Raw genomic sequence first — 15,605 nt, 5'->3', positions numbered from 1 at the left:
AATTCCTAGGGGTGCACATCGCTGAGGACCTCTCCTGGTCCAATAACACCACATCGCTGGCCAAGAAGGCTCAAACTCGCCTCTACTTCCTCCACAAACTGAGGAGTGCACAAGTCCTACCCCCCATCATGTGCTCATTCTGCAGGGGCACCATTGAGAGTGTCCTCACTGGCTGCATCGCTGCATGGTATGGAAGCTGCAGTGATTTTTTGCATGTTTTTGCTGCAGTTTGTTACAAGGTGAGAGAAAAACGGCATTTTGATTCTCCTATATGTCCTGAATATATGGTGAATTGACAATCTTGGAATCTTTGTAAGGATGTGAACTAATATGTGGAAAATAAATAACTCAGGTATAAAATCACGTGAAAATAAAACCACAGGCACTGCATGTAAAAATTCAACTCACTGTGTGAAACGTGATGTTCATGTGAATTTTCCGTTAGAGTCATGGGTGTTATGGTCATTAAAAAAAAAAAAAAAGTTATTGTTGGTTAATAATGGACACAAACTGATAAAATGTCAGTTCTTTATTAAGGGCTTTGTTATAACAGCAATATTGTCAAAAGTGCACACAATCAGTTCAGATCAAATTTACTCATTGTATGATTATTTTTATCATTGTTATAATTAGACAAATTAAATCCACAAGAGATTGAGATTTGCCAATTTTTTTGAAGGAAAAAGAGTGAAAGTAAAAATGTTTAAGTGGTGATAATCAGAGGCTTTGAATTTTTACCTCCATCATTGAGACAGGGACTGAAGTATGGATAAAGTTTCTCAGTGAAATTCTGACCAGTGAAAGAGTAGATGTGAGATTTTGCATCAGCATCACAGAAGTAGATCAGACCCTCCTCATAATCCACAAACACCCCCACCTTCTGAGGAGCCTGTTTCAAGAAGATGGGGACAGAAGGAGAGTCCAGAGCCTCATATTCATTCTCATTCCTCAGCCACACACTCCATTGTCCATATTCAGGACTGGCTGTAATCTCCCCTTTCCTGTTAATGGACTCACTGGCCACTCCTAAATTCCACTTAGTCTTCCCTCTGACCTGCACCTCAAAGTAAAATCTCCCTGAGGAGAATCCCTCCTTTCCCAGCACACAGGGACAATGATCAAACCTCTTTGGGTTATCAGGGAGATTCTGTCTCTTGTCTCCATGTTTCACTTGTTTCCCATCATCAGACAGGATGAGTTCAGGATGAGCTGTATCAGGATCCAGAGTCACATCCACTGAGAGACAGAAACACAGTGAACATCAGTTTTATCACTACACAGTATGGAACAGCGATATAGTCATGTGATCAATAAGAGCTCACAAACCTGCATATTGTTGAATTCTCTTCAGTTCTGTTTGGAAAATAATTTTGGACAACATTATTTGCCATTACAGTTTAATTTGGTGAGATTAAATACTTGATTATTGTAAATTACAGCAAATCCTTATGAATGAGAATTTTATTTTGTTTTTTAATTAATTGTCTCAACCAAAGAAATGTCTTTCAGATCAGTAAATACTGACCAGGTGCATCAATCTTCTCCATTTCCTCACTGAGAGTTTCCTGAAGCTGAGATAGAGCTCTCCTCAGAGTCTCCCCACTCAGATGAGAGTTAATTGTGATGTCAGTCCAGTCCTGGGTGTGTGCAGGGCTACACAGTGATGGGTAAATCTACAGTACAGCAGGAGAGAAGAGAAATCCCTCAGCATGGGGACTGCTGTCCAGTCATGTGCCGCACTGCTATTGAGAAACAGAGGGACTCTGACCTGTAGGAAGTGGAGGTGATCCTCAGTGTGTGAGAGCTGCTCCAGCTCAGTGTTTCTCCTCTTCAGCTCAGTGATTTCCTGCTCCAGCTCTTTAATGAACTCTTCAGCCTGCATCTCTGCTGCTTTCTGCTTCTCCTCCATCACCTTAAGCAGCTCAGCCTGGCTTCTCTCAATGCAGCACATCAGAGCACTGAAGACCTTCACAGCGTCTGCTTTCTCCTTCTCTGTGTTTTTCTAACAGGATAAAAATTAATTTTGCATCAACTTTTTATACATATGGGTTAGATTAAGAACTCAAGGCTTAACAGTAATTAATTATTTTCATGAGGGAGAAGTACATTATTGAGTTCGACAGATTGTTTGAGTTCATGAATCTTCCTCAGTCGGTCTTGAATCATCTTCTGAAAATCCACCTGTTTCTTCCCCAAGTGATTCTAACGAAAAAGAGAAATGTAAGGTTACAAATTACAGTAAACTATTTGATTAACTGTCGGTTGTAAAAATTATATGTAAATGTTAATGTATCTAAATGTCCCTCACCTTCTTGTCTCCACTCTCCTCCTCTATAGGAACAGCATTGTGAGTTTTGTGCTCTCCTTCAGTACAGAACTGACACACACACATCTGGTCGTCTCTACAGAACAGTTCCAGGGGTCTGTCATGTTTCTGGCAGATGTAGTCCTCCAGGTTCTCCACAGGATCAATCAGTTTGTGCTTCATGAGTTTGGGTGTAGTTTTATGGAGCATCAGATGAGTCTTACAGAAAGAAACCCCACAGTGCAGACAGGACTTCAGAGCCTCCAGCTTTTCCTCAGTGCAGGAGTCACACAGAACCTTCTTCGTCTTAGAGGGAACCTGACCTGCAGCACTGCTGGATTTCTTAAACTCAGCAACCATTCCAGAGATTAATGTATTCACACAAAGCTCAGGTCTTTTGGGGAAATCCTCTTTACACACTGGACACTGCCAGTGTGAAATGTTGTCCCAGTTGAGACAGATCTTACAGAAGTTGTGTCCACATGGAGTCGTGACTGGATCCGTGAACACATTCAGACAGATGGAGCACTGGAGCTGGTCTTCAGATAGGAAACTGCTGGAGGAAGCCATGACTGATACAAGAGACTGAGATGTTATGAGAACTATCTGACACTGTAAAAATGCAAAAAACCTATCAGTAAATTTAACATTTTAAAGCTGCACATAAACATATTTGGTAGAATATATTTATTTGTAAAATCACTGAGACATCCTCCAGATGATAGTTGTATACATGCCAACATGTTTTCTGGCATGAGCAACAATTTTATTTTATTCAGGAAAGGTTCATTTAGTGGGCGGCACGGTGGTGTAGTGGTTAGCGCTGTCGCCTCACGGCAAGAAGGTCCTGGGTTCGAGCCCCATGGCCGGCGAGGGCCTTTCTGTGTGGAGTTTGCATGTTCTCCCTGTGTCCGCGTGGGTTTCCTCCGGGTGCTCCGGTTTCCCCCACAGTCCAAAGACATGCAGGTTAGGTTAACTGGTGACTCTAAATTGACCGTAGGTGTGAATGTGAGTGTGAATGGTTGTCTGTGTCTATGTGTCAGCCCTGTGATGACCTGGCGACTTGTCCAGGGTGTACCCCGCCTTTCGCCCATAGTCAGCTGGGATAGGCTCCAGCTTGCCTGCGACCCTGTAGAAGGATAAAGCGGCTAGAGATGATGAGATGAGATGAGAGGTTCATTTAGTTAATTCCTATCACTTGGATTCATCTTACATTTTATACAAAAAAAAGAATTATTTTAAATAAACAGCACATTTTTGTATTAAAGAAATTATTGCCCAACAAACCTTTTCCCCATGTCTGTATTATGCACGCAAATTTATCCATACTCAAATCGCCTTGTCTCATTTGCATAAATTATGTATTTTTTATGAACTTCAAATCCAAAAAATACTTGTAAGCATATCAGTAATAAACTGGCTAAGACTGATTATGAGAGCTACTGTTTTAACAAAACGACCCTGTTCACCTGAGTGTCTCACTTTAACAACCATTCACCAGTAATGGAGGAAATAAAACACCTTACCTGCTTTAATTTTCTCTCCTTTCCTGTTTTTCCAGTTTTCTCCTCCCTTATAATTTACCTGCTGTAGCTTTAGTTCCTTAAATAAACACTGGAGAAGTTTCACAGTGAATAAAAATAGTTTCAGAGGATTTGTAGTGGACTTTCTGAAACGTTTTCACTTTAATTTCGTTTCACCTGAACTACAACAGGAAGTCCGGCTCAGCATGCACGTGTGGGAGAAAGTGACGTCATCAGGTTTATTATTTTTTTTATTTTTTATTTTTTTAAGGGCAGAGTGATCTTCGCAAACGATTCAACGGTTTCATTTCATGAGGCTTAAAATAATATTTGGACAAGTTGAATTATTTTTCCTGTCTTTTGATCATGTGGAGATATATAACTTTAAATCCTCTAGCTCTTCCTGTGTTTTCCTTTTATGGACTACATTTCCGTAACGGGGAACATTTGGACCAATCAGAGAGCGCCTTCACATCCGGGTATCTGTGGTGAAGGCAGAAATCACTGCTCTGAGGTAAAAACAGCTTCTTCAGGTGAGTTAGCCACATAGCTCGGCTGCACAGGGACTGATTCAATCATTTAGACCGCGCTCGGACTGAAAATAGAGGAATTAACTGTTTATATCACAACATAGATTGTAAAATGTGAATCTTATATCATTACTAATTTTTAATCTTTGTTCTAGTTTCCTTCAGTTATTTGTTAAACTGCTCTGGCTTCAGTTTGACCGTTAAATATTTTAGTTTACAAGACTAAACCTAAATTACCTGCTGATTTCAGCCGACAAATATATTTAATTTAACAACATCTTAAGAGCTTTTCCCTAAAGTTTACCTTCATAGTTCTTAAAAATGACAGTGAATTAAATATATCTGAAAACATCGCACAGTACACGGGGAAATTTACTTCTTTCATAATTTAATTCAAAAAGATAAACTTTCATATATTCTATATTTCTCACAGGTATAATGAAATATTTCAAGCCTTTGTCTGTTTTAATTTTGATGATTAGGACTTATAGCGGGCGGCACAGTGGTGTAGTGGTTAGCACTGTCGCCTCCCAGCAAGAAGGTCCGGGTTCGAGCCCAGTGGCCGGTGAGGGCCTTTCTGTGTGGAGTTTGCATGTTCTCCCTGTGTCCGCGTGCATGGCCGTAACTACCATTGAGGACACCGAGGTCATGTCCTCGGTATTTTTTTTTTTTTCAGAAATTTAAAATTGGTCTACGCTGAATTCGAGCAGTGATCAATGTAAAACGCAGTGTCCACATCCACGTCATCTGTATTTCCCCCCAATAAAATTCACATTTGTCTAATGTCATCTGAAATCTCTCAGCCTCTGTCTCTATCGTTGCCGTGTCTAACGCAGCGTCATGCGACGTAGCCTATACTAGTGTCGGCCGGGGAAGTTGGGTTTTGGATAAAACAGGCAGGGTGTAGTCTACGCTCTATCACATATGCCTACCTAACCTAACGTAGGCTAATAGTAGGGCTGCACAATTAATCGAATTTAATCGAAAATCGTGATTTTGGCTGCCACTATTAAATTAAATGAAAATCGCGATTTATTTCCATTTAAAATGCGAGCTCTGCTGCATATCTGATCAAGCACTTTTTGACCAGTACTCCACCAAACCATTAGGGGGCGAACCAACGCATGTAAGGTTTCATTACTCTGCCTAAATAAGCAAGCAAGCCAAGTGCGCAGAGCTTCAGTGCAGTGGTATCTTCAAGGGGTGATAGCGTGAGAGTAGGTAACAGATTGAGGTGAGAGAGAAAAGCTAACTATGTCGGAACAACAGACTATTTAGCACTGGAGGCAATGTTGTGACTTGCCTTCGCTCATGTTTAAAGCCAGAGCATGTTGATAAGCTGGTCTTTCTAGCTAAAAACTTGTAGGCCTCAGTATAATGCTATGTAATTGTTGCAATTGAGTTTTCAGTTCCTTCATCCTTTGGTAATTTCTTGGATAAATTTCATTTATTTGTCATTTGGAAATCAGAATTTCTCTTTTAAATTTCATTCTGCACTGAAAGCTGTTCATATTGTTTGTTTGAATATAGTGAAATAAAATTTAAGTGATTTCCCTAACATCAAGAATAATCGTGATTAATAATCGTGATTACAATTTTGATCAAGATAATCGTGATTATCATTTTTTCCATAATCGTGCAGCCCTAGCTAATAGTCACATCGCATTATAGAGCTTTACCCAACTGCAAAATGAAAACGTTGCAACAACAAACTAAATTAAGGTTCGGACAGCCAACAGAAGAGCAGGGAAAGAGAAGGAAGGAAGGTGAGAAAATATTGTCAGTGCAGTGGCAGACCGTTCAGCGGTATCATGCCAACTTTCCAAGGGGAAACGTTTCATTGTCATTGCCTATTACATTTTAGTTAGCATTTCGAGAAACATTCAAAACTACATTGTCACAGGCAGCCCTGTGCAGGGCTGACTAAACGGGCTTGTTTGAGTAACTCTCTCTCTTTCTCTCATAACTCTTTCTCTCTCACTCACTCACACAGACACACACACACAAATAATACACTCTCACACACTCTCTCTAATACATAGTCTTCACACAGAACTAATAGCCCTACATTCTAACGTAATTTAAGATAATGAAATGTAAATAATGCCAATACTTCAGGTAGCTGAGCAATACACTCAGTTCAGTTTTGACTTTTATGTCAGACAAAACTCCACAGTTATGATGGCACAGTTTTAGAATTGTTGAAGTAAATGTGTTATGAGCCAAACTTACATTACAGGCAATGGTGAGAACACTGTGTTTCAGAGAATGCATGCAAATGGATCTCAATTCAAGACAGCCAGATAGACTGATGCCTTTACATTACTGCTCAGAATGTCTCTACACATACAGACACCCACAAATAACACACAAACTCTCTCACTCTCTCTCTCACACACACACTCACTCACACTATTATTATAAGGTGTAATACTAAAGCTTACAATTCAGCAGTTCACACCCTTTCTGTCATGTGTATGCTGCAATGTAAATAATGCCAATACTTTAGGTAACTGGTACTTTAGGTATGTATACTCAGTTCAAGAGTTCACTACCTTTCTACTTTTATGTCAGATAAAACACCACAATTATGGTGCCACAGTTGTAGAATTGTTAAAATAAATGTGTCCACCACCAAATCTATCCTTGGTTTGTTATTTATTTATTTAAGTTGTGCCGGGGGGGCCTTTGGTGCTGTCAGCCATGCTTGACCTCGGTATTTGAAAAATCCTGGTTACGGCCCTGTCCGTGTGGGTTTCCTCTGGGTGCTCCGGTTTCCCCCACAGTCCAAAGACATGCAGGTTAGGTTAACTGGTGACTCTAAATTGACCGTAGGTGTGAATGTGAGTGTGAATGGTTGTCTGTGTCTATGTGTTAGCCCTGTGATGACCTGGCGACTTGTCCAGGGTGTACCCTGCCTTTCGCCCGTAGCCAGCTGGGATAGGCTCCAGCTTGCCTGTGACCCTGTAGAACAGGATAAAGCGGCTACAGATGATGAGATGACTTATAGCTCATGAAAATCAGAAATCCAGTATCCCAGATTATTAGAGTATTTCCTCAGATGAGTCAAAAAAGGATTTACAAAACAGAAACGTCCAACTTCTGAAAAGTATGTTTATTTATACACTCAATACTTGGTTGAGGCTCCTTTATCACGAATTACTGCATCAGTGGGGCGTGGCATGGAGCCGATCAGCCTGTGGCACTGCTGAGGCACTCTTGAAGTCCACGTTGCTTTGATTGTAGCCTTCACCTCGTCTGTATTTTTGGGTCGGATGTTCCCATCTTCCTCTTGACAATAGCCCTTAGATTCTGTCTGGAGTTCAGGTCAGATGACTTGGCTGGCCAATCAAGCACAGTAATATTATGATGAGCAAACCATTTGGTAGGAGTTTTGGCACTGTGGGCAGGTGCTACTTCCTGCTGGAAAAAGAAATCAGCATCTCCCTCAAGCTTGTCAGCAGATGAAAGCATGAAGTGCTCAAAAGTCTCCTGGTCAACAGCTGTATTGACTTTGGACTTGATAAAACACAATGGACCAACACCAGTCGATGACATGGCACCCCAAATCATCACAGACTGTGGACACTTCACACTGGACTTCAAACACCTTGGATTCTGTGCCTCTCCATTCTTCCTCCAGACTCTCAGACCTTGATTTCCAAAGGAAATGCAAAATTTACTTTCATCTGAAAAGAGGAGTTTGGACCACTGAGCAACAGTCCAGTTATTTCTCTCAGGGGGTTTCTCTAACCTACAGCTTGGGTATAAATGAATACATATTGTAAGGTCATTATGGAGAACTTAAGCAATATTTAAACAAGACATCTGAGAGAAATTCTGTATGTCCAGACAAATGTGTGGTGGTGCTTTTGTGCTCACTTTGTGGACCCATGGCATGGTGTTCCTAATGATGTTGCCCAGTGGCATCATGGTGGCTGTGCAGGCGATGTGGGATGTACCTTCATGTGCCTTTTGGTGGAATTGTGGGCAGCTGTGCCACTGGAGTTATGTCCTTTTGTTGAACTATTTTGTAATTGTAAAGTGACCTTGGGTGTGAGAAAGGTGCTATATTCTTCCTTCATATTATTATTATTATTATTATTATTATTATTATTAATATCAGATCAAGTCACAATGTGTAAGGTCATGTTTTTTCACACATTCCAACAGTTCTAAAACTGATTTTTACAACAGCTTCATTTATCTGGTATTCGACTTTATTTTGGTATTTGACTCTATTCAGTGTGTCTTGAAATTAACTCTTGTACTATTTTACTCCATTCAGAGCCATAACCAACTCTGTTACACAATTACTCTGTTATTTTGCTCCCACTCCAACTCCAAATTTCACTCTCTAAACTCAAAATAGAGCAAAATTAACTATTTTGAGGAAAATACTTTTAACTCTGGGGGGGGACAACCCTGCTCAGTCATTTTTCCTATGTCTGCACAACAGCGCACATGTCAACCGATCTGCTCATCAGGAATAGAAGAAAGAAATTGTGTTTTCACATATAGTCTCTTGCACTTGAATGTACACTGGCCAGTTTTACATTACATTTTATGTTAATAATATGTGTTATGTTCTGTGAATACTTCCTGTCTTTTTGTCTCCCTCTAGTGGTGTGAATGTTTTATACAAGCTAGTCTGAGAGAAAGTAATCATCATGAGTTTTATGGCCTCTCCTCTTCTGTTTATGATTTTCGCCCTGTGTAGCAGCATCTTCGGTAGGGTTTTTGAAGTTGATGAGTTTATTGTGATAACAAGTAACATACTGTATAGGCTAAATCCATGTTCATGCGGATTAATGTTTCACTCGGTTTAATGACTTTCTAACATGAGGGAAGTGTTAGCTACGAGGATTTCTAGCCCTCGCTGAGCTCCGTTAGCTATTTTGAATGAGCTGTATTGCTTACTTTACTTTTAGAATGATCTCATGTAAGATGTTATCTCTCCCTTTGCAGTTTTACCCTTTCTGACAATAAAACAACGATCTGAAGTTATGAATCCATGTCTTGTTGATTGGGAAGGAGTTTAGCTGCCTGTCAATCATGTGTGACAGAGGACAGAACAATATGTGACAAAATACATAATGAAAAATTATAATAAATGTTGCAAGTTAAACTAACATTCTTGTTCTTGGTTGTTTTTTCTTTCTTTTCATCATTTGATTCATTGAATAGTATTGCTCATAAGTGCCCAAATTTGTCCCCAAATAGGTCAAAAGCACTTGTCCATAACAGAATTTGGCAGAGTATTTGCTGTAATTGTAATTGTGCTCAAGTAATCCTAATAGTAATCATGGTACATGTGATGTAGTTGTAATCTAAACTTTAGAACTAATCATAGTTGAATTTCACATATTCGCCCCAAGTCTTCTTGGGAGACCCAGCCGGGAGCATTTAGCTCCAGACAACATAGCCCTGAGGACCATAAGGAGGGACATACAACCCCGATTCCAAAAAAGTTGGGACAAAGTACAAATTGTAAATAAAAACGGAATGCAATGATGTGGAAGTTTCAAAATTCCATATTTTATTCAGAATAGAACATAGATGACATATCAAATGTTTAAACTGAGAAAATGTATAATTTAAAGAGAAAAATTGGGTGATTTTAAATTTCATGACAACAACACATCTCAAAGTTGGGACAAGGCCATGTTTACCACTGTGAGACATCCCCTTTTCTCTTTACAACAAACGTCTGGGGACTGAGGAGACAAGTTGCTCAAGTTTAGGGATAGGAATGTTAACCCATTCTTGTCTAATGTAGGATTCTAGTTGCTCAACTGTCTTAGGTCTTTTTTGTCGCATCTTCCGTTTTATGATGCGCCAAATGTTTTCTATGGGTGAAAGATCTGGACTGCAGACTGGCCAGTTCAGTACCCGGACCCTTCTTCTACGCAGCCATGATGCTGTAATTGATGCAGTATGTGGTTTGGCATTGTCATGTTGGAAAATACAAGGTCTTCCCTGAAAGAGACGTCATCTGGATGGGAGCATATGTTGCTCTAGAACCTGGATATACCTTTCAGCATTGATGGTGTCTTTCCAGATGTGTAAGCTGCCCATGCCACACGCACTAATGCAACCCCATACCATCAGAGATGCAGGCTTCTGAACTGAGCGCTGATAACAACTTGGGTCGTCCTTCTCCTCTTTAATCCGAATGACACGGCGTCCCTGATTTCCATAAAGAACTTCAAATTTTGATTCATCTGATCACAGAACAGTTTTCCACTTTGCCACAGTCCATTTTAAATGAGCCTTGGCCCAGAGAAGACGTCTGCGCTTGTGGATCACGTTTAGATACGGCTTCTTCTTTGAACTATAGAGTTTTAGCTGGCAACAGCGGATGGCACGGTGAATTGTGTTCACAGATAATGTTCTCTGGAAATATTCCTGAGCCCATTTTGTGATTTCCAATACAAAAGCATGCCTGTATGTGATGCAGCACCGTCTAAGGGCCCGAAGATCACAGGCACCCAGTATGGTTTTCCGGCCTTGACCCTTACGCACAGAGATTCTTCCAGATTTTCTGAATCTTTTGATGATATTATGCACTGTAGATGATATGTTCAAACTCTTTGCAATTTTACACTGTCGAACTCCTTTCTGATATTGCTCCACTATTTGTCGGCGCAGAATTAGGGGGATTGGTGATCCTCTTCCCATCTTTACTTCTGAGAGCCGCTGCCACTCCAAGATGCTCTTTTTATACCCAGTCATGTTAATGACCTATTGCCAATTGACCTAATGAGTTGCAATTTGGTCCTCCAGCTGTTCCTTTTTTGTACCTTTAACTTTTCCAGCCTCTTATTGCCCCTGTCCCAACTTTTTTGAGATGTGTTGCTGTCATGAAATTTCAAATGAGCCAACATTTGGCATGAAATTTCAAAATGTCTTACTTTTGACATTTGATATGTTGTCTATGTTCTATTGTGAATACAATATCAGTTTTTGAGATTTGTAAATTATTGCATTCCATTTTTATTTACAATTTGTACTTTGTCCCAACTTTTTTGGAATCGGGGTTGTAGTAATATTGAGTGAAATTATTACTTTTCCTAAGGTGAAAGCATTTTTCCTGAACTAAGTTCGTATTCTTGTTTTGTGAAACAGAGACATACTGAAGGAGTTCTTACCTCAAGCTCTGTACCATTTGACCAGCAAAATGATGGTTGCCAGCAGATACAGTACGGAGAGGCCGTCATAACGTTACTGATCAGTATGAGCGCTGAGAATGGATCTTCTCCATGTGATGGACCTGATGCTGAATAAGATAATGATATTTTATTCATGCTGAATGGATGTTTAAGCTCAATCTGCAGTATAAATAAATCTGATTTTACTTGTGCACACATGAACAACAGCTTGTGCACAAGTAGCATATTTTACACAGGCCTACTGTATATGAATAAATCATTCACAAGTTGCAGTGGTAGAAACCTTCATCTGACTTTGATACTTTATGGATGATCATCTCTCCTGTAGTCTGTGTCTGGAGAACTGTGCCGTCTTTATAGAAATCAGCTCGGAGGTTTGATGGCTTTGTGTAGCAATAAAGTGTGCATGCGCCAGCTTGCGTGCAGCCTGCAACAAATGCTCCTGATCATTTTTCTCTATTTTTCTCAACTTTTTTTTTTAATCATTACCGTAACACTGTCATCAAGCCACTTTGAGGGTAGCAAGAGTTTTGGTGTTTTTGCTCGCAGTCGCAAAACTTTTTTTTCAGCGCAGCCACGCAACAACTCCACACCGCCCGCATTGTTTACACCAGGGACCAGCTGATTGAACTGAAGCCGGCCGCTCTAGCAACAAGACTGGAAGAGATCCCTGCGGAAATTTGGCGGAAAACACACAGAGGATGCAGAGGAAATAAGAAGCTACGGAGGAAGAGGGTAGCTTTGAGACAACGGAAGCTTATTGAAAAACCTTATAAGCTGTGTGTCCCCTCTATCATCATGGGGAACGTGAGGTCCCTCGGGAATAAAATGGATGAGCTGACGGCACTGGCCCAGAGTCAGACGGAGTATCGGGAGTGCAGTTTAATGTGCTTCGTGGAGACATGGCTGCACAGGGATGTTCCTGATGACAGTGCTACAGTCAAGGGCTTTCACACGGTGCGTGCGGACAAGGACTATGCCAGGAGCGGTAAGCGCAAAGGGGGTGGGCTTGCCATTCTTATCAATAACCGGTGGTCTAACCCAGCTCACATCACCGTGAAGGAGCGCATCTGCAGCCCGGATGTTGAACTGTGTGTTGTCGGACTTCATCCATATTATCTGCCCAGGGAGTTTTCCAATGTTGTCATGGTGGCTGTTTATGTTCCCCCCCCTCTGCAAACCCGCGCACTGCTTATGACACTATTCACTCTGCAATAGCCCGGCTACAGACTCAACACCAGAGTGCATTCATTGCTATCTCAGGTGACTTTAATCATGTTAATTTCGACAAAACACTTTCCAATTTCACCCAATTTGTAAACTGTCCTACCAGAGAGGGAAGAACAATAGACCTGCTGTATGCTAATGTTAAAGAGGCTTACAGCTCTTCCCCCCTCCCCACACTGGGCAGGTCAGACCACAACCTGATTCATCTCTCCCCCTGCTATGTGCCTCTGGTGAAGAGACTGCCCACCACATCAAAGATAGTGAGGAGATGGACAGACGAGGCCAACGAGACACTGCAGGGATGCTTCGAGGTGACAGACTGGCAGACACTGTGTGAGCCCCATGGTGACGACATTGATGGGCTCACAGAGTGCATCACGGGATACATCAACTTCTGTGTGGACACCATTGTCCCAGCTAGGACTGTCAGCTGTTACCCCAACAACAAGCTGTGGGTAACGAAGGACATCAAAGCCCTCTTAAATGAGAAGAAGAGGGCTTTCAGAGCCGGCAACAAGGAGGAGGTGCGAGGAGTACAGTGTGAACTGAAAGCAACGATCAGGGAGGCCAAGAATAAGTACAGGAGGAAATTGGAGTGGAAACTCCAATAGAACAACATGAGAGAGGTGTGGAGTGGAATGAAGACAATCACTGATTACAAACCAACCAACAGTGAAGGAGTGGGTGGCAATGTGGAAAGGGCGAATATCTACTTAACAGATTTGATGGCGTGACCCCAACCCACCACCACCACTCTTCTGCGGGATGGCTACAACCACACACTTTACATTCTCTCCCCTCCCCCGCCTCTTCTTGCCCAACCTCATCCCCATTTCATGACTTCACTCGCACCTCCTCAACAGACCCCCTGGCTGAGCACCCCCCCCAAGAAACACCTCCCCCACCCATCACCCCCACACTGATCATCAGTGAGGAGCAAGTGAGAAGACAGCTGAAGAGACTTCATGCAGGAAAATCAGCAGGCCTGGATGGTGTTAGCCCCAGGGCCCTGAAGACCTGTGCCCTCCAGCTAAGTGGAGTACTTCAGCATGTCTTCAACATGAGCCTGGGTCTTCAGAGGGTCCCCGTGCTGTGGAAGATGTCATGCCTTGTCCCTGTACTGAAGAAGCCGTGTCCCAGTGACCTCAAAGACTACAGGCGTCATTGACATCACACATTATGAAGACCCTGGAGAGATTCATCCTGGAGCAGATCCGGCCTATGGTCCAACCACTTCTTGACCCCCTTCAGTTCACCTACCAGCCCTGTCTTGGAGTAGAGGACGCAATCATCTACCTACTCAACAAAGTCTACGGACACCTGGATAAGCCAACCAGCACTGTGAGGATCATGTTTTTTTATTTCTCCAGTGCTTCTGACACCATCCGCCCAGCTCTGCTGGGTGAGAAGTTGACAGTGATGCAGGTGGATGCCGTACTGGTGTCCTGGATTGTAGATTATTTGACTGGCAGACCACAGTACGTGCGCTTGCAGGGCTGTGTGTCGGACAGAGTGATCAGCAATACCGGGGCTCCGCAAGGGACTGTCCTTTCTTTTTCACTCTCTACACCACTGATTTCAACTACTGCATGGAGACCTGCCACCTCCAAAAATTTTCTGATGACTCTGCAGTGGTCGGACATATTACCGGTGATGATGAGAGCAAGTACAGGATGGTGGTGGACAACTTTGTCACATGGAGCAGGAAGAACCACCTACAGCTCAACGTGACAAAGACGAAAGAACTGGTGATCGATCTGAAGAGAATCAGGGCTCCGGTGAACCCTGTTAACATCCAAGGGGTCAGTGTGGATGTGGTGGAGGAATATAAGTACCTGGGGGTGTACTTGGACAATAAACTGGACTGGTCCAAAAATGTTGACACTGTATACAAAAAGGGCCAGAGCCATCTCTATTTTCTGAGACGGCTAAGGTCCTTCAACATCTGCCGAATGATGTTGCGGATGTTCTATGAGTCTGTGGTGGCCAGTGCCATCCTGTACGCTGTCGTCTGCTGGGGCAGTGGCTTGAAGGTGAAGGACACTAACAGACTCAATAAGATCATCAGGAAGGCCGGCCATGTTGTAGGCGTGGAACTGGAGACTCTGACAGTGGTGTTGGAGAAGAGGACACTGTCCAAAATAAAAACAAACAATCTTAGACTGTCCTTCCCACCCTCTACATGAGGAGCTGATCAGCCACAGGAGCACATTCAGTAAACAGCTGATTCTTCCACGCTGCACAACTGAGAGACACAGGAAATCATTCCTACCTGTTGCTGTCAAGCTGTACAATGCTACTGTATAACTGTGGTACACTTCTTACCATGTATCCTTAACTGAGGTGCAATATATGTATATAGGAATCATTGTATATAAAATCACTTCATTTTGCTTTTACTTAAGATATTGAACTTATTTAAATGTATTTTATTTTTATTTATTCTTTTTTAAAGACTATTTTATCTTTTATTTTTAGACATGTTTACTTCTTCCTTGATTCAGGAGCCTGGTTGCAAATTTGAATTTCCCTCCGGGGATTAATAAAGTGATTCTGATTCTGAATAAGAGGATGTACCTCAGTCACAGGATGGACAGGACTCTCCAGGATCACATCACCATCTAGAACACAGAAAATCACCTTTACAGCAAAAAGGATTAAAGCATTAATATTTATTTTCTACAGCCATGAAGACTCACCATGCACTGTCATGCTGACAGGATTACTTTTGTCACCAGATCCAGATTCACACCAGTATACTCCAGTATCAGATGGAGAAAGGAGAATGCTGATTTTACTTGTAGGTCCTGCAGCAGATCCTGAACTTGAGGACCAATATGACAATGTG

At 41.9% G+C, this 15,605-nt stretch overlaps 1 protein-coding gene across 1 annotated transcript in view; it reads right to left on the bottom strand.

The window, feature by feature from the left end:
* Nucleotides 1-526: 526 nt before the first annotated feature.
* LOC132886067 (uncharacterized) overlaps nt 527-15,605 on the bottom strand; it is a 43,505-nt gene continuing 28,426 nt past the window's right edge. Inside the window, 8 exon segments of the mRNA XM_060920620.1 lie at nt 527-1,236; nt 1,327-1,353; nt 1,526-1,673; nt 1,769-2,002; nt 2,107-2,202; nt 2,309-2,877; nt 3,832-3,970; nt 15,335-15,378. Coding sequence (XP_060776603.1) covers nt 704-1,236; nt 1,327-1,353; nt 1,526-1,673; nt 1,769-2,002; nt 2,107-2,202; nt 2,309-2,877; nt 3,832-3,970; nt 15,335-15,378 — 1,790 coding nt within the window. The 3' untranslated portion in view covers nt 527-703.

Source organism: Neoarius graeffei, chromosome 1 (genome assembly GCF_027579695.1).
Source record: "Neoarius graeffei isolate fNeoGra1 chromosome 1, fNeoGra1.pri, whole genome shotgun sequence".
NCBI classification, from domain to species: Eukaryota; Metazoa; Chordata; class Actinopteri; order Siluriformes; family Ariidae; genus Neoarius; species Neoarius graeffei.
Note: the sequence above shows the minus strand (reverse complement) of the source record. Positions and strands in the feature narration are given on the sequence as shown.